Consider the following 18,938-nt stretch of genomic DNA (forward strand, 5'->3'; position numbering starts at 1 on the left):
TTATGATAAAGTAGGCTTTCATATGCATAGAACCACTGCCAACTAGTCATCTCTGAACACATACATACAAGTGGCATAATAGGGACTTAACGTGTTTTATTCAGAAATATATATGTATAGAGAGATACACATATGCATGCATAGTAATTAGTAAAAGGAGGTCATGAATTTGAAGGAGAGAAAGGAGTGGCATGTGAAAGGGTTTGGAGGAAGAAAAAGAAAGGGAAAAATGTAATTAACTTGTAACCTCAATAATTAAAAAAACAGTAAAAATGAATTTCATAAACTCAGTAACTTTTAATATATATATTTTTATTTTATACAAAGTAATATTTGAAAAGTTTACACTAAAAGTAAAAACTGCTCCACATATCCATGATTGGTGTACGATTTTTCTTTATAGTCCTACACTGAAAATGTTTCCATTTGCTAATAAGGAATGCCAAGGGTATCCATCACCAGTTGAATAGCTTGCAATGAATTTGTGATTTCTTCCACATTGTCACGCCTCAAAACCCACTGTGGCTTAAGTCTGTTTAAGAAAAAGGTGGGGGGGCATTAATGAAGTGTTGCTGTTAAAAAGACTTACCTTTAATATACGGGAGAGCTTCCCATCATAACTTATTACTACCTATATATTATTTTGAAAAATTGATGCTGGCCTCTTTGTAGCTTTACACTGTCTCCACCAATGCCTTTTTGGTTCACCTATTAAACTCTGGAGGTGATATTCCTGGTGAAACTGGTTAAGTCTTTTCTCAGATTTTGCCACTATTCTTAGTAACATCAGCATCAATATATGATCAAAGAGTCAACAGCCTGAGCCATGTTATTCACCCCGCCACCCCTTGTATACTTTCTTCCTGTACTTCCTTAACCACTCAACTGCCCCTTCTCACAGGCACAAACTACACTTTGTCTTCATAGAAACTGCACAGCCACTGAGCCTTAGTCTCAACTTAGACTTCCATTGTATGAACCCCACTTCTGCCTTCCATCACACCACATGCTTTAGTGAAGCCTCTAAACCAAATTTCCCACCTCTCCAGGATCTCCGATTCCTTCAACCTTAAGCATACACTGTAGTTAGTAAGAATACAGTGCCTACACTCTATTAGCATAGGTATGTCAATAATCTACTTTGAAAATGCTATCAACTTTATTTCTCCCTTTATAACATTCATCTGAAAAATCCAACTGTGTTCCAAAGTGCATAAAAATATCTGCTTTTCCATTCCTACACAGATGAATACTAGTAACAAAAACTACAATCTGGCTTGTATCTTGGGTCAAGTCCATGTTTAAAAGGGGCATCTGAGGCCGGGCGGTGGTGGTGCATGCCTGTAATCCCAGCACTTGGGAGGCAGAGGCAGGTGGATCTCTGTGAGTTCGAGGCCAGCCTGGTCTACAGAGCTAGTCCAGGCCAGGCTTCAAAGCTACAGAGAAACCCTGTCTTGAAAAACCAAAAAATAAAATAAAATAAATGGTCATCTGAAATTTCCTAGTTTACTGCTTCTTTCCACAATGATGACTACTTTATTCCTTGCTTCTTTTCAGATGTTGGCACCCTCTCAGGCACTTCTGAAGTTGAGTTTATAATCACACACGTCAGTGACTGAAAAAATGGGAGAGGAGGAGTCACATATCCTCTCAAAGAAATCCCTCCTATCTTATTGTTCTTTCCTATTTAATAATTAGAGAATCTGGACCCAGTTAAGAAGACCAAATGTGGCACACACAGACAATGGAATAATCTCAGTGACAAAAGGGAACATGCTTCTAACCCAGGGTCACCTTCATCTGGCCATAACGCTAAAGAGACCTTGAACCTAATGATACTTTGATTCTATTGCTTCCTTGGCTCTCCTACTCAACCACAGAGCTGGTTTTTTAATGGCTTACTGACATTTCATTTCTGTGTTAATGGTTCTCAGGCTTGCCCAAAACAAATTCCATGATTTGAATGCTTCCCATCCTGTCATAATTTCCAACTTTTTCTTTACTTTTCATTTTTCAGGAACTCAATATGAACATTATATACCAGTGATAATTGCTTAAACCCACCAAGCTTCTGGTAATTCATTACAGCATTCCACAAAACCTAATACAAAGCTTACAAAGATCTTATCTAGAAGAAGAAATTTAGAAAGTTGGGGTAATTATGGGAAGAGTAGAGGTTGACATTTTGGCCAAGAGGAACTTTTGACAGTTGATACATAATGCATTTTTACTTTAATATAAAAAAACAAGTGATAATTATAACCAGCTTCCTAGCATGCTTTTTTAGCTACTTAACACAGGGTATTTTTTGAGTAACTAGGCAATGCTCAAAGCCATACATAGCAATGATGATTTATTATGTACTTAGATCTCCACTGACCCAGTGTTCTCCTCCTGTTCAAAATGCAAATACTTATTAAATGAATCCATCATACATGGAACTGCAGACCCCATTTAACTGCTTACCTCGAAACTATTCTGGTCTTAACAGATCTTTCTGGCATAAAAGGAAAGCCTATACAGGAATTCTGCTTCTGCTTATCAAATAACCCGTCTGTATTCAAATTCACTTTATGTTTAGGAACTGTAAATTTGTAGAGGCGGTAAATACGATCAATAACTTTCGATCTGTTTTGTACATCCTAAAAAAAGAGACAATTAACACTTGTTAAAAACTAGTAAGAATTAAAATTTTCTCTGTAGGAAATCATCAAGGATCAATACTATGCTTTTCTGCTTCTAAGAATCAGGTGCAATGCAGAAAGGAAAGACTTTAGTCAATCCACCCATCACATCCAGATACCAAGTCCTGTAAATTTTCCCAAGAAGCACATCTTCCTGTCACTGACACAAACCCAGATGATGCTGATGCTGGCACATCTGCTGTTGTATGATATTTTTTTGTGTTCTGACAAAGCTTGCCTGGAGATCAGAGGGCAGAGCTATCCACCAGTTAAACATAGAGGCCAGGCAGTGGTGGCACACACCTTTAATCCCAGCAACTTGCGGGGGAGGAAACAGAAAGATCAGGAGTTCAAGGCCAGCCTGGGCTACAGGAGGTTGAATCAATCTAAATGAGAAATAGAGCTAGGTGGTGGTGGCTCACACCTTAGATTTCAGCACTAGGCAGGTAGAGACAGGATCCCATCAGCCAATCAGTCTGAGGAGTGGTAGAGATAGGAACTTGCCCATGGGGTTTGAGAAGTGTCTAGTGGCTGCTGCTTTGCTTCTCTGATGTTTCAGCTTTCACCCTGATATCTGACTCCGGGTTTTTATTGGTTAAGATTAATTGGAGTCACACTTCAGTCTGTACTTCTTTCCTTCCTGAAGTTTCCCTTACCCACACATGCTCTCTCCGCTCTCCCAAATTCATTCTCTATCAGCAGCTAGAATGACAGAGAAGCTGCATGGGAGAGCTGAGCTTGGTGACACAAGCCTGTCTACAGTCAGTTCAAGACCAGCCAGGTCTACATAAGTAAGATTCTGTCTCAAAACAAAACATACACCAAAGCCAAAACTAAAACCACAGCAAAACTCACACTGAAAAATATTCTCTGGTATAAAATATTAAATTGCTTCTCAATCTACTCAGAAAAAAAGCCATAATATAGGGAACAAGCTACGGTTATTCTGTGTCAACAGCTGTATTGGATGCTCAGTGGCTCAGCACTAGAAAGCTTGACATTTAAACATGGGAACAGCAGCAGGACAGGTTAGGACAGATACACAGACCTGGCTCCTAACAGGCTGGGATGTGTTGTTCTTCCCAGTGAGTTGCTTACATGGATACAAGACATTTTACTTTCAGAGTTCAGCTTTCCCTTTTTTAAAAACTGAGCTTTAGGTCCATGTGCATACTAAGCATGTGCTCTACTAATGAACCATTTTTCCAGCCCAGGAGTCAGGTTCTTTATGATTAGAAAAATGTCTGTATGAATTCATTTTTATCACCGAATAAAGCAAGTTTGAATATACATAAAGCTCTACATTAGTGTGATAACTAAAGAAAATATACAAGTCAAAGACATTCAAAAATCTAAGAGAAGGGCAACTGATCCCTACTCACAGAAGCACAATGCTCCGTCTTCAACAGCACAGCTAATAAACAGCAAGTTCTCGTGAAAATGATCGTACTCTTCTCGGCAACTTTATCACCTGGCTTCTCTCGGTACACTTGCAAAAGCTCCAGCAGCGTGTCCACACAGTTTTCAGCATCATAAACTGCTGAGGTTGTCTTCTCATACTTAAATAGACCAGAACAAAGTTAAAACTTACAAGGAGCACAGGCCTTGAAACAAGCTAACCACAAAATAAGGTTAGAGCCAAATTTTTGGAGAATCTGCAGCAAGTGCAAGAGATTTAATGATGACATTTTGTTCGTTCTGATCCCGTATTACACACACATTCCCATCTTAATCATTTTACCTCACACATTTTTACAGTGAAGCAGAGCCCAAGTCGAGAGAGAGAGAGAGAATATCTCAAGGTAGAAAAAGAAACTTTTAAAGATCATTGTTTAAGACTCTTACAAGGAAACTTTCCATGATTCCCATAGGGTAAGATAAGAGTAAAGAGAAGATCTGGTTAGCTATCCAAGTATTTATTTGAGAAGAAGAAAATGCTATAAAATAAAACAGTAATTTTAGTCCTGAGTCTAGAATACATTTTTCAGTGGCTTATTTGTCCAATCATTAGATTCACATAGAAATGTACACAGCACTAAAGTAACAGGCCACCACCAGCTGACACTGTGCTCTCTTTGAAGAAGCGCCTCTGTCATGATGACTGTTTTCTCAGTTACACCCAGGGCAGTCCTGTGACGGCACTCATTTACAGGTGAAAAGCATGAAGCGCAGAGGCTCTGCATAAGCTGTAATAACATACAGATCCGGAACTAAACTCCAGACTCTGGCATGGAGCCTGCTCTCATCCACCAGCTCTCATCAACACAGGAGGGTGGTTCAGGAGATGGGCCAAGGAGGAAGTCTTCCCACTTACTGCCTGGCCAGTGTGTAACTGGAGTAAGTCCTATTACTCTATCTTCTCTGTGAGACGGAGCAGGAACTATAGAAAGCTATAGAAAACTAACTCGTAAATCACTAGCATGTAGACAGTAAATGGTAATCACATGTTATGAGCAAAATAAATTTAATCATAAAAACTAGAATTTCCATACACACCTATGTTAATAGACTAAATTTTTTTTCTAGCCCTAAGAAGACTCTTGAACATAAATGAATTTTAAGAAAGAAGCCTGATCTAATAATGAACAAACACAGAGTTTAATTTGCAGGGTCCTATTTCTCGACAATGAACATTTTATTATTCCAACAGAAAGCTACCTTCGCTACATTCAGCAAGACTTGAACAGCATATCCAACAACTTCCATACAAGGAACACTTCGATTACAACTTCGGATCACGACAAAGATGGTAGAAATCGCTCCACTTTCAGCCATGTTCTCACAGCAAAGTGGAGATAATCTGGTCACCACCTCTGAGAGAAAGACAAAGGAATAAATAGGGCAATTCACGGGAAGAAAACACAGTTTTCGGAAACACGGTGTTATTCCACATTCTTAGGAAAGCGTGTCCCTACTGGTAAACATGGCACTGCTACAGCAAACTCACCCAGGTGCTTCAAAGCATCCAGGATGGCAGACAGGTGCTTGTACGTCAGCAGGTGATGAAGCGCACGCGCAGTTCTTCTGCAGAGCTTGTTCTCCTCCTCAGCGTTCCTACTGGCGGCTTGCAGGCTCAGTCGGATAGCTCTAATTTCTGTGCGATCGTTTTTCTTCCTCCAGGAGTAACCTCTCCACAGTGCCTTAACAAACAGGTGTAACAGTCATTTAAAGATGGCGGCGGTCACGTTTTGAACCTATATTTGGACCGAAGCTGCAACTCAGATGGTATAGTCTTGGCCTGAAACTAGACTTGAACTTACCTGAATTCTAGTGGCACTGCTATTGATTTTTTCCTGTCTCCTGCACAGGAGAAAGTGGCGCACCGCCTTCTGTATCACTGATGCAGCCCTGTTCTTCCGGTGGGGACATTCCTGAGCTTCACCGCCAGTGTTCATGATCTTATGACGCTGTTCAAGAAACCTCTTCCGCTGCAAGCTTCTTCGAAACCATCTCTATTCAAAACATGGTTTTTCACTTTTATTTCAGAATATATGAGAGTAAATTGAATACACACACATAATGTCTATGCATATGTCTATGCATGTATGTTCATAAATGTATGCATATATGTATGAATATACACATTTATATACAAAAAAAGAAAGGACTATTGATAGACTTTGACCCATCATCCTACTTGAGGCATCATTTTCCTGCTCCGCTTGGTGCAAATCCTCGCTCTTGCTGGATATATGTGGGCACAGTTTACAATGTATATGAGTTCTACCAAACTGCCACATTTTACAAGTTGTTTTCTACCCCACTACTTTATATATAAATATATATCAGTGTATACAAAAGGAAAGAAAATTCTCCTCTATAAATGACAATATGATATCAACTAGAAAAATAGGCTAAGTGCATTAAAATATTTTAAATAGTAAACAATACTCAGATAAGAATTTAAATGACTAATAAATATGGAAAAAAAAGTAGAAATGACAGTTAGCAAGTAAATCAAAGCAAAGACGTAATTCCATCCCCATTCATTAGAGTGGCAAAATCAGAATGTCTCCTGAGGCCACTGTTGGGCAAGGATGCAGAGAATCAAGTATCTACAGAGTGGGGATGTAGATGAGTACAGTTGTATCAGCGGATGACCACTCTGTTTCTGGCCCCCAAAACATCAGCCAGCTTCTAACCCTTAACTCATCCTGTGAGCTACAATTTAACAGTCTAAATATTCGGTGACCTTATGTAAGTGCATTGAAAAATGGGTAACAAGAATACTATCTTTTGTTTGAACACGGAGGACAATCTAACCTGAATAGAGATGACTGAATGCATGTACTTCTTAGCATTCCTCACAGCCACATGGATTCTATACGCTCGCTGGATTCGAATAGCACACATGTGACAGTATGCAGCCGCTGTAAAGTGGAGAAGTCGAATTTGGGCTTTCTCTTCTGAAACCTAAAGCACAGATAGAAAAAAATTTCAAAAGAAAAATAGGCAAAATACACTAAAGTAATTTAAAGCAGAAAATAAATAGATAAAAAGTATTTTTGTCTAAGCATATAGAATTATGCAAACAAAATGTATTAACTGTTAATTAAGAGTCATTTTCATTTTAATTCAAAGTAATTATAATTCTTTACTAAACAATAGTTCTAATATAATAACTTATATAACAAGATACAAAGGCAGAATTTGGGGCTTTTAGGTTAACAAGCTTACTGAAAGACAGTATTTAAGGCAGATCTGTAGTACTCAGGGAGAGGCAGGTATCAGGTTCGGAAAGATTACAGCACTCCAAGCAGAGATGTTAAGATACAGAGATATGAACGCTGACCAATTTCATTTCTCCAGCATCAGATAATGGAGCGAAGTACAGGGGCGGGCTCCTGTAAAGCTTTCTACCGTGACCTTTGACTTTCGATTTCTAATTTAGATTGAATGAATACAAGATTTCTCCCTTTCAACTACACATATAATCAGTTTTTTCCCATGCAGGAGCTTACATATTTTTAGCCCCAATGTCATGGCCTTCCTAAAAGCCAAGATTCCTTGGTGACAATGTGGCTATCACAGGAACGGTTCTTAGAATTACTGGAGAGAGGCAAAAGGCTACTTGTGTGACAATTAGTCTCTCACACACACAAAGCCCACACACTCTTGGCAGGTTTTTTGTTAAGTGTTATTGCACTAACAATTTTTAAAAATCCATTTTATATCTTTGGTGTGACCATCTGCGGGAAGAAATAAGATCATAGAACAACAACAACAAAGTCTATGTCAACCAATGACCTTGTTAGATGGCTGTGCAAGTGGAATTGAGTTAATAATTATATTAATTTTGACAGTGTTCTCTAAAATACTTACTCTTTTCCTTACTAACTGGCCACACACCAATGCTTATAAAATAACTGTACACTTTTAAAATTTATATATTTCATCCTTTCACACTTCCCAGACATCCTGGCTCCTATGTCTCTGTACGATCAAAGCAACAGTTCTCTGTTATAGAGGCGACTGCCCCACACACACACTTATAACTCTCAAATGGATTTGTATCAAATCAAACAGGCAGGTCGATGTCTTCATAAGGAAAAAAAGTGCAAGTAACATTAATAGGCAGGAATAAGATTTTCAACATGTTAGAAGTTCTGGGATTTCTCACTGTAAAGTGAGATGCTAGACTCATAATATTCCTTACTTTCATAGTTGAGAATGCCCTATTTCCTGGACATGGGAAAGTGATAAAAATAACACTTCTAAAACCACACAGATCTACAGCAGAAAAGGAAGGTGCAAACTAGGATCCATAGCTATCAGGTGCTCTTTTTCTTTCATCCACTGTATGTGAGTGGAGGGAAAGAAGAGCATTATTACAAGACAAATACACCGGATGAAAGCACAAGCTATAATGGGAAATGTATAGTAGTCACTAGAAATTAATCATAGTAAAAGCTGTTTGTAGCTTTAAGAGCTACAAAGCAGGGTGGAGAGAAGGCTTAGTGGCTAAGAGCGCTTGCTCTTACAGAGGACCTGGGTTTGACTCCCAGTACAGACAGTGGCTTACAACCTTCTACAACTCATTTCAAGGGATCCAACATGTTTGTGACCTATACCGCTCCTGTATGCATGCAGTGCACATATATACACTAGGTACACACACCTACACAGAAATTAAGTAAATATTAAAAAAAAAAAAACTACACAGCATGTCAGCCGCCTTCTTTAGATTGCACAATTATATAATATCTTCAGAAATAAGTTTACACAATTAAAACTGTTTGATCAGAATCCGCTTAAGCTAGCTAAGTTGGCTTTACAAATCTTCCCATACCCACAAATCAGTCACAGCAAGTTAGCACTCTAAACAATTTCTAGAATTTAAAATGATCATAGCAATAGCAATTACCACGTAAGTTTATTATCCATTGTCTGCCTGGCATATATTAAGTGCTGGTAGTCAGAGTAAAAACAATTGTTATGTAGCTAGAATGAATATTATATGAATATAAATCATGTATGCAAAAACTAATTTTGATACATAGCAATTTTAAAAGTTATATTTCCTAACCAATCATAGGCATTACAATTACTCTAACACTCTGTTTAAATACTTTAAACAGATCAACTACGGCTTAGAAAGCATGTTACAAAATATGTGACTTATACTATACAGAATATATTTCCGTTCTTTCTTGGAAACATACTTTCAGTGTAACCATGAAAATTTCAAGTTTGAGAATACATTAACACACACACACACACACACACACACACACACACACACACACACCACTTATACATAACATACTGGCAAAATCATATTGTTATGAGTGAGTATAATTTTAATGGACTAAAACAGATGTGTGCAAAACAAATGCACAGTTCAACCTTTAACATTCTTTCTCTTTTATTTCTTGATGTGGGTCTGTGTAAATGAGTTGACTTTTATTTACACTTACTTTTAAAATCAACTCCTCATGAGCTAGTCTTGCAAAGAGTGTAGCTCTCCATTTCCTCTGAATTATAATTGCTGATGCTCTCATCTTCAAGAACCTGAAAAGGAGATTAGAAAGTAACTTTAAATCTGTTTGATCTAGTCAGTGTTGCCCCACAGTACTGAGGGGGACGAAAACATAGAAAAGGAGTGATGTAAAATGTAAACATGTATCTTGTACTTCGCCTCCAGCAGTCAGATTTTCATACATACAACGAAAGCCAGTTTTGCATGAACAATCTTCTATTGTATAAAATATAAACCCCGAAATCTAGTAGGACAAAGAGTTCTGTACATTTTTCAAAAGTCTTATTGGGAATTAGAAGAATTCCTGCATGAAGGAGGTGGTGACTGAAATAGACTGATCAAAGGAGAAAGGGACACTATCGGAAAAGAAAGATTGCCTCCATGACATAACTTGATACTGAGTAAAAGAATGACTAGCTTTTCCTACCACCATGATTCTTAGAAAGGCTGGGAGAAAATACAAGCATATACCTTAATACTGACAGTAAACATCACCTATATATTAACCCATTTCCCCAGCAGTATAGGTCAAGGAGTTCCTCAAACTCTGGAGGTCCCCTTTAGTAAATTTTAGGCAGTCACTAATGCAGTGGCTCATCAATTCTGTATAAAGAAAAATTCTTACATTATGGCATAAAAAAAGTAAAGGCTATCTAATAAAATTTTATGAACATTTTTGAAATTAAGTAGAAATAGAAAAATAAATTCTGTACAGAGACACTGATAATCAGGCTCTTCATCATTAACGATAAAGAGATAGAAAATAATACATCATATAACAAAAACAAAACCCAGATTGCTCAACCAGTAAAGAGTCTGCTGTGCAGGCATGAGGACCTGAATTCAGACCCTGGGCATGCAAAGCTGAGCATGCCTGTAACCCTAGCACTGACATGTGAAGACAAGCAGAGCCAGAGGTTGCTGGGTACTCACTCCAGCTAACTGGTGAATTCAGTGAAAGACCCTGCCTCAAAAACTAAATGGACAGTGATAACCTGTCTCTCCCTATCACTCACATATACATTGCACACACACACACACAAAAATTAACAATTTTTGCCAGTGGCTTTTTGTTTTGTTTTGTTTTTTTTAAGTCTTTACTCTTTGGGGGGCCTACCACCCAGCTCCCAAATAAATCACTCAGAGGCTTATTCCTAATTATAAATGCCTGGCCTTAGCTTGCCTTGTTTCTTGCCAGCTTTCTTAAATTAGCCTGTCCACCTTTTGCCTCTGAGCTCTTACCTTTCCCTTCTGCAAATCTAGCTTCACTCTTACTTCATGGCTGGCTAGGTGCCTGGACCCTGAAATCTTCCTCTCCTTCTTCTCCCAGATTTCTCCCTCTATATATTCTCTCTGCCTGCCAGCCCCACCTATCCTTTCTCCTGCCTCCCTATTGGCTATTCAGCTCTTTTTCAGACTATCAGGTGTTTTAGACAGACCGAGTAACACAGCTTCACAGAGTTAAACAAATGCAACATAAAAGAATGCAACACATCTTTGCAACATTAAATAAATATTCCATAGCATAAACAATGTAACACACCTTAAAATAATATTCTACAACATTTCCTCGTTTGTGTCTAAATAAAAAGGTTTTTAACTTTAACATAGTAAAACGACACACAACAAAAACAGTTATCAAGTAAGAATTATGTTTATAATATTCTGTCCATTTGTAGTTAGCATATTCAGAGAAAATAATCCAGTTTTACACCTAACTTATTTTCTATTGTAACTAAAGAAAACTACAACTTGCCCTTGCTGCTACTGGCAGCAGTTTGGCTACAAGGGCTGCAGCTTGAGGGGATTCTGTCCCCTCAGGAACCCACACTTTCAAAGCTACAAGGGAGCTTATCTAAATCTCTGCCTCTCTAAAGAACTCAAGATTCAAAAGTTGAGGTGAAATTCTGCTTGCTCAGAGGCTGAATGGCAAGTACCTCACCTTCTTCCCCTTGCTCGAGTCTCCCAAAAAGCCGGCATCCTCCTCCCAGTCCTCACTTAAAAGCCCTTCTCCACTTGGTTCCCCCACCACTTCCTGTCAGCTAGTGGCTAATGCAGCCTCCTGACCACAGGTTAATTTTATTTACTCCAACAAATGTAATACATCTTTGCATCATTAAACAAATGTTCCAGAGCATAAACAAAAGTAATACACTTTAAAATAATATTCTCCCACAGTGGCTCAAAGAACAAAGGAAGATGAAATCAATACTGGACCAGTTCACTCACTTTCCAATTTTCTGTTCTTACATTCATCCCTTTAGATTTGAACATACATACGTTTTACTAAATTATATTATCAAAGTTACACATTACATAAAAACTAAGTTCAAAAGATACATTTTGTGCAAAACACACATATATGAAATTTTAAAAAATATACAAACGAAAGGTAGCAATTAAGTTTATTGAAAAGAAAATAAGCAGTGTTATTTTACCTAGATACTAACACTTCCATAGAGTTGTAATACATTACCTCATTCTCTCCAGCTTGGCACAGAAGTATCCTTGAATAATTTTAGCAGCTTTTAATAAAGCTAGGTATCTCTTACGTGCTCTCCTACACCTGTACCAAGCTTGAATCCTGCAGGCAGCTTCCACTTTGGATAAGTATTTCTTAGCTTTACACTTCTTCCATACAGCCTATATCAAGCATATAAATACAATAAGGATACAGTATTGGTCTAAGATTGCAAACCAGTAAAATATTATGCAATTAATATATTAACTAATATTATAGTAATTTCATATATAAAAACAGTTAATATGCAATTAATGGAAACAAAAAGTTAATTGTAAAAATCAAGTTGGATTCTGCCTCTTTACTAGATAGACACACAGTGAGCATTTTGACAGCAGTGGCTATTACAATATTGTACGTGCAGCATGCACTTGATCATACACACTGTGTGGCTGGCTGCCAGTCCACTTCAGCACAGCCTAAGAGGAAGTTTAAAGCTGTAAGCTGTGCGTGATTTGTCGAAAGCCAGAGATAGACGCTCACTGTCCTCCACACACCGGAAGAACAGAAATAAGATAAACTCTACTTTCTGCGGAGAAAGAGCAGCAGCTCCCTCTTCACTTCCATTTGTGATTGTATGATCTGCCTGCAGCAGAGTTTTGAAAGGACAGCCTGATTTTCTTATTCTGGCAACTTTGTGATAGTGATACATATCACTTACTCAATTAAAAATTTAAAAAATGATTAATCTTTATAGTAACAAAATACAGAAATTATGGACCAGAGAAATTAAATACTTGTTGATCTACAGTTCAAATGGTAGGACTATCATAGTTAATATTTATAAATATCTTGAGAAATGAAATAGCTCCCAAGTCTTCTACTTGTATAAATTATAATTCAGTTGACTTTTCATGAGATTAGTTTGGCTTTGCTGTCATGTAGCTGATGTGGTCCTAACTAAAAGCTAAAACACCCACTGATTCACAGCATCTACAATTAGATCACACTTCCTATTCTCCCCTAATCCCTAGCTTGTGGATACCAAGTTCTTAGTTTTCTTCTTTGTTTCTTAGGATCATTGCTCAATACTCTTTAAAATTCTTATGTTCTCCAGATCCAAGTCTTAGGCCCTCTTCTTCCTAGACATCTTTCCACAGGTTCAATTATCAGTATGTGATAAAAATATACAAATCAAACTAAAAAAATCCACTGCTCTTCTGACCTCCAGATACAGTGAACTGCTTTAGTAGACATCCAGCTGGGACACCTGTGAGATACTACAGTCTGGTGCTCCACACTGAGCTCATCATCATCTCAAACCCTTGCATCTGATCCCTGTGGCCATGAAGGGTATGTCTGCTGAATTGGTAACATTTTCTTCCTTTCAAACCTGATCTATAATAATGCTATACCACCACCACAAAATATATATATATATATTTCTTTGCTCAATCAACAGCTTTAGCACATGCATTTGGCAGAGAGACTCTAGTGTGGCAGCCAGGTGCTTGTGTGGCACATTTACTTACCTGGAAGGCTCTTTCAGACTCCACATGCCTCCTTGCTTTAAAGGCTCTAAAATGCTTCTGTATAATCACAGCAGCCTCATGCTGGTGCTGAGTTTGTTTTGTAGTGTTTGAATCCTGAAAATGCATCTGATTCAAAGTTGTTTCTTCCTTATGTGCACTGAGCAGCAGAGCTTGCCGTCTCTGTTTATTTGCTCTGTATTTTCCTTGTATTACTTTTGCTGCCCACCGAAGTTTCTGGTAGACACAGTGCTGCCTGTGCATCCTGAATGTGCTTTGTATTAGGACAGCAGCACAGTGTTGTTCTTTTAAAAGCCGGCTCCCTTTCATTCCTTGATGTGCAGCTTGAATGGCCACAGCAGGATCCCACTGTCCGATATGTCCAGTAAGTTCTTCTCTTTGTAGTTTCATAGTTCTGTATGTTCGGTAATGCTGCTGAATTATGATCGAGGCACGTTTCCAGGTGTGAAATCTAACATATGTTCTGTGCATTCTAAAAGTAGCCTGGATGAGAACCGCAGCCCTGTGCATCTCTTGTAACTTCTTTTTTACCACCAGTCTTCGATAAGAGGACTGTATTGTAAGGGCTGCCTTCCGGAACTGCAGGAATTTGTGCAATTCGTGCTTGGTATAAATGGTGGCTCGATATCTCCTCTGAACAAAGATAGCAGCTTTTCTGAGAGCAATGAATCTCCTCCTTACTACCAAGGCTCTGAATTGACTCTGAATACGGGCTGCAGAAGAATGCATAGTCTTCAGCTGATTTCTGGTCTTCATCCCCCTAAAGGCAGCCTGAAGGATCACAGCAGCATGTCTCTGTCTGACGAAAAGCTGCCTCTGCAGTTTTGCAGCTCTGTGTGCTCGGTATTGCTTCTGGATCACAGCTGAAGCCTGCTTCAAACCCTGGTACCTCACACAGGCTCTATGCATTCTGAAGGTGGCCTGGATCACAGTGGCAGCCCCGTGCATCTCCTGTATCCTTTTCCTCACCGCCCATCCTTTGTATGATGACTGGATCTTAGTAACTGCCTTTTCCAACAGAAACTGCCGGTGATACCTGCTGTGAAGATTCGCACGGTATTGTCTCTGAATCCAAACAGCAGCTTTCCTGAGAGAGAGGAATCTTCTTCTCACCAGTAGAGTTCTATACCTCCTCTGAATGAGTGTGGCAGCTACGTGCATAGCTTTCAGATGTCTCCTAGCTTTCAGTCCCCTCAAGGCAGCCTGAATGACTATTACAGAATGCCTCAGTCTATTGTACCTCTGAAACTGAATGCTTCCTTCCTTCACTGCTCGGTATCTCTGCTGGACCATTTTTGTCACCTCCCGTAACCGATGAAAATATGTTTGCTGTCTGTATCTTCTGAAGCACGACTGAATGAGTGTTGCTGCGGCCTGCATCCTTCTCACAGTCTGCCTAACTCTTGCTCCTCTAACACCCGCCTGAAGCGTTCTAATAGCCTGCAGAGTTGCCAGGTACTTCTCCCGCTGAGTTCTGCCCAGACGACACGCTCTGTATCTCCCCTGAATGACAACAGCCGCTGTTCTCATCCTGTGGTATCTTACTCTCGACCGATGCATCTTAAACATGGCTTTAATAAGTGTGGCTGCCACGTGCATGTGTCGAATATGTCTCCTCACTCTAACACCTCTATAGACAGCTTGAATTTTAATTGCTGTTTTCCTGAGGTTACGATACTCCTGATGTTGCTGGGCTGCGATTTTAATATTCCGATACCATCTCTGAATTACAATAGCTGCAGTTCGATAGTTTGTGTATATCTTTCGGGCTCTGTAAGCTCTAAATTTAGACTGTATAGTGACTGCTGCTCTGTTGCATTCAGTTATTCGTTTTCTCACTTTCAGACCACGGTAAGCTGACTGCAAGGTTACTATAGCTGCCTTTGTTTCCAAATATAAACAGCGCTGTTCTTTTCCAACTTTGTAAGTCCTGTAATGCGCTTGAATCTGAAGAGCAGCTCTTTTCGTGATCCTCCACTTGCTCCGTTGAAGGTGCATTCTGTAATATGACTGTATGAGGGCAGCGCATCTGTGCTGCCGGGCAATCTGTCTTCGTAGTGCCTTTCCTTTCCACGTAGCCTGCAACATCACAACTGCACGACGGAGTTCAATGAACTCCAGGCGCTGCCGCTTTCCTGCAGCCCATGCCCTGACGTGCTGCTGGATGACTATTGCTGCTGATCTTGATAGCTGAAACTGTTTCTGGGCCAGGACCATTCTAAAAGTGGACTGGATCTTCACTGCAGCCTGATGTTCCCTCCGGAGCTGCTGCCGAACTCTCCAGCCACGGCAGGCAGACTGGAGAGAGACTACAGCTGCTCTTGTCCTGAGGAATTGAGTCCTCATGTCATGAGCAGTCTTGTTTGCCCTGTACCATCTCTGAATCTTCAGAGCAGACTGAAGCATGGTTTGGAATGTCCTCCTCTGACTGTAGCCTCTAAAAACCCTCTGGACTGTAACCGCAGCTGTAGACTGCTGCTTGACTATCTGGCGGACTTTGTAGCCTCTGAAAGCTGCCTGCAAACAAACAGCTGCTGCTCTGACCTGCAAGAATTTCTTCCTTTGACTGAGCTGTGCCTTGTAGGCCCGGTAGAAACGCTGAATGATAACGGCTGCCTTGCACATCTTCAGGTACCGCTGCCTCATTTTCCTCATTCTGAAGTAAGACTGTAGAGAAACAGCTGCTTTGCTTTGCACCCTCATCTGCTTTCGGACAAGGCATCCTCTAAAACATGCTTGCAATCTGATACAGGATTCTCGCACCTGCATGTATTCTTTTCTCTTTTGTGCAGCCATTTTTTGGGAACGGTACCACTGCTGGATAAATAGAGCAGCGGCTCTTAAACGCAAATACTGCTTACGTGTTTGTTTCATCCTGACAATTGACTGCAGCTTTATTGCGGCCTTTCTGAAGCTCTGAAATTTCTTTCTTGATATATAAGCCCGATAATATGACTGAATCTTTATAACAGATGTTAAAGCATGACTAAACATTTTCCTGGCTCGCATCCCTCGATATGCAGACTGTAGAATGATGACTGAAGACCGTGTGTTCTGATAAGATGCTAGAACCTTCCTGGCTGAGACGGAAGCTCGGAAACGAGTTTGAATTATAACAGCTGCTTTCTTTATTTTCTGATATTTCTGTAATTGTTGATGTTTCCTTACATGTGCTTGCAGTCTGATAACAATCTTTTTAAGGTTTAAAAATCGAAGTCTTTCCTGTCTCATTCTCCAGTAGGACTGGAGAACACAGGCAGCTCGCATTTGCCTGTGTGAATTGCGGGCCTTCATCCTCCTGAACGCAGCCTGCAGTCGAATGGCGGCAGCTTGTTTCCGCAGATAGTCAGTGCGTGCTAGCCTCCCCTTCTGATACGCCCTGTAGTGCTTCTGGAGAGTCAGGACAGCATCTTTCCTTCTCTTATACAACTTCTGGGCTTGAAAGCAGCGAAATCTTCTCTGGATTGCTACAACACAAGACCTAATATACATGTATTTCTGCACTTCCCTGTGTCTTCTATACCATGACTGTATCACAACAGCGGATTTTTCTCTGGCTTGCTTCCTGAAATGCCATTCTCTAAAAGCTCGCTGCAATGTTACTGCAGCTTTAGTTTGGAGCTGCAGCCTGCGTCGCTTCCACCTTCTGAACATAAACTGGATTACGAGGGCTGAAGATTTCAGCATTTCAAATCGCTGTTGATCTTGTTTTCTTCTTAAACAAGCACGCCAACGCCTCTGAACAGTAACTATGGCCCAAAGGTATCGTTTGTAAGACGTAACAGCGATTTTCATTCTTATCCTAGACTGAAGGATGGTTGAATAGTATTTCAACTTCAGAAACTGTTTTCTGGTAGAGTATCTTCTCCAATAAGCCTGAGAAAGGTAAGAAAGGAAATGAAGTAAAACAGACATAGCTTTCTGAACCTACCACTCGTAAATGCTCATTTTTCTAGCATTCTTCTTTAAAATAACCACGCGGCCAGCTCTGATTGGACCAAGAGGCATCCCACCAACAGGTCATTGGAGCAGACTCTACAATCTATAAGACCCACTCCCTGCCCCAAACCCACCCATCCCCCTGCAGCCTCAGAGGCTCCCTGAGACACAGAGGCTAGCTAAGACACAGAATCCTCCAGCTCTGACTAGACCAAGAGGTGAGTGTCTCTTCTCCCAGTCCAAGAGTACTGTCTCTAGGACCCAGACCCTGGGAATACAACCTGTGCCCACTTCCCCCCACCTATCACTGACCCAGGTGCAGTACAGCAGAGATGACTCCTGTAGGCAGGCATCCCCACCAACACTCCCCATTGGACCAACCCTGCAATCTACAAGACCCACTTCGTGCCCCAAACCCACCCATCCCCCTCCGATCTCAGTGGCTCCGAGACAAAGAATCCCCCAGCTCTGATTAGACCAATAGGACCAAGAACTCTGATAAGATGAAGAGCAGCTCCCTGAGACACAGAATCCACCAACTCTGATTGGACCAAGACTCCCTATTGGACTGAGAGTGGCCCCCTGAGACACAGACACAGCTAGCACAGACTGGACCATGAGCAACTCCCTCAGAAACAGACCCTGTTGCACCAATTGGAGGAGGAGATGGGTAGATGCCAGTGCAAAAATACATAAAACAACATAAAAACCAGTATGGCCCTAGCAAAACCTAGTGGTTTTTCAACAGCAAGTTCTGAACATCACAATGTAGAAGAAGCAGAAGACAGCAACCTTAAAAATAACTTTATGAAGATGATAGAGGCCTTTAAAGAGGAAATGAAAAATTCCCTTGAAGAAATTGAGGAAAAGACAAAAAAATTGGAAATCAATAAATCCCCTAAAGAAGCCATGAAAACCAAGGAAAAAACAAACAGGTGAAGGAAAAGCTCAAGACCTAAAAAATGAAATAGAAAGAAGCAATAAGGAAGACACAAACCAAGGGAATCCTGGAATTGGAAAATCTGAGTAAAAGAACAGGAACTACAGCTGCAAACATAACCAAGAGAATACAAGAGATGGAAGAGAGAATCTCAGGCACTGAAGATACAACAGAGGAAACAGACTTGTCAGTCAAAGAAAACACTAAAGCCAAAAAAGTTATAACACAAAATGCTCCAGGATATCTGGAATATTATGAAAAGGCCAAACCTAAGAATAATAGGGATAGAAAGAGAAGAATACCAACTCAAAAGCACTGAGAATATATTAAAAAACATCATAGAAGAAAACTTTCCCAAGCTAAAGAAGGAAACACCTATGAAAGT

At 40.0% G+C, this 18,938-nt stretch overlaps 1 protein-coding gene across 1 annotated transcript in view; it reads right to left on the reverse strand.

Moving 5' to 3' along the window:
- Window positions 1-353: 353 nt before the first annotated feature.
- The window catches only part of Aspm (assembly factor for spindle microtubules), a 56,589-nt gene continuing 38,004 nt past the window's right edge, over window positions 354-18,938 (reverse strand). Inside the window, exons 18-27 of the mRNA XM_036203025.1 lie at window positions 13,657-17,550; window positions 12,140-12,306; window positions 9,602-9,695; window positions 6,948-7,097; window positions 5,945-6,136; window positions 5,632-5,824; window positions 5,343-5,497; window positions 4,067-4,243; window positions 2,467-2,642; window positions 354-532 (exon numbers count right to left, since the gene is read on the reverse strand). Coding sequence (XP_036058918.1) covers window positions 430-532; window positions 2,467-2,642; window positions 4,067-4,243; window positions 5,343-5,497; window positions 5,632-5,824; window positions 5,945-6,136; window positions 6,948-7,097; window positions 9,602-9,695; window positions 12,140-12,306; window positions 13,657-17,550 — 5,301 coding nt within the window. The 3' untranslated portion in view covers window positions 354-429. The remainder of the gene's footprint in view (window positions 533-2,466; window positions 2,643-4,066; window positions 4,244-5,342; window positions 5,498-5,631; window positions 5,825-5,944; window positions 6,137-6,947; window positions 7,098-9,601; window positions 9,696-12,139; window positions 12,307-13,656; window positions 17,551-18,938) is intronic.

Source organism: Onychomys torridus, chromosome 11 (assembly GCF_903995425.1).
Source record: "Onychomys torridus chromosome 11, mOncTor1.1, whole genome shotgun sequence".
NCBI lineage: Eukaryota > Metazoa > Chordata > Mammalia > Rodentia > Cricetidae > Onychomys > Onychomys torridus.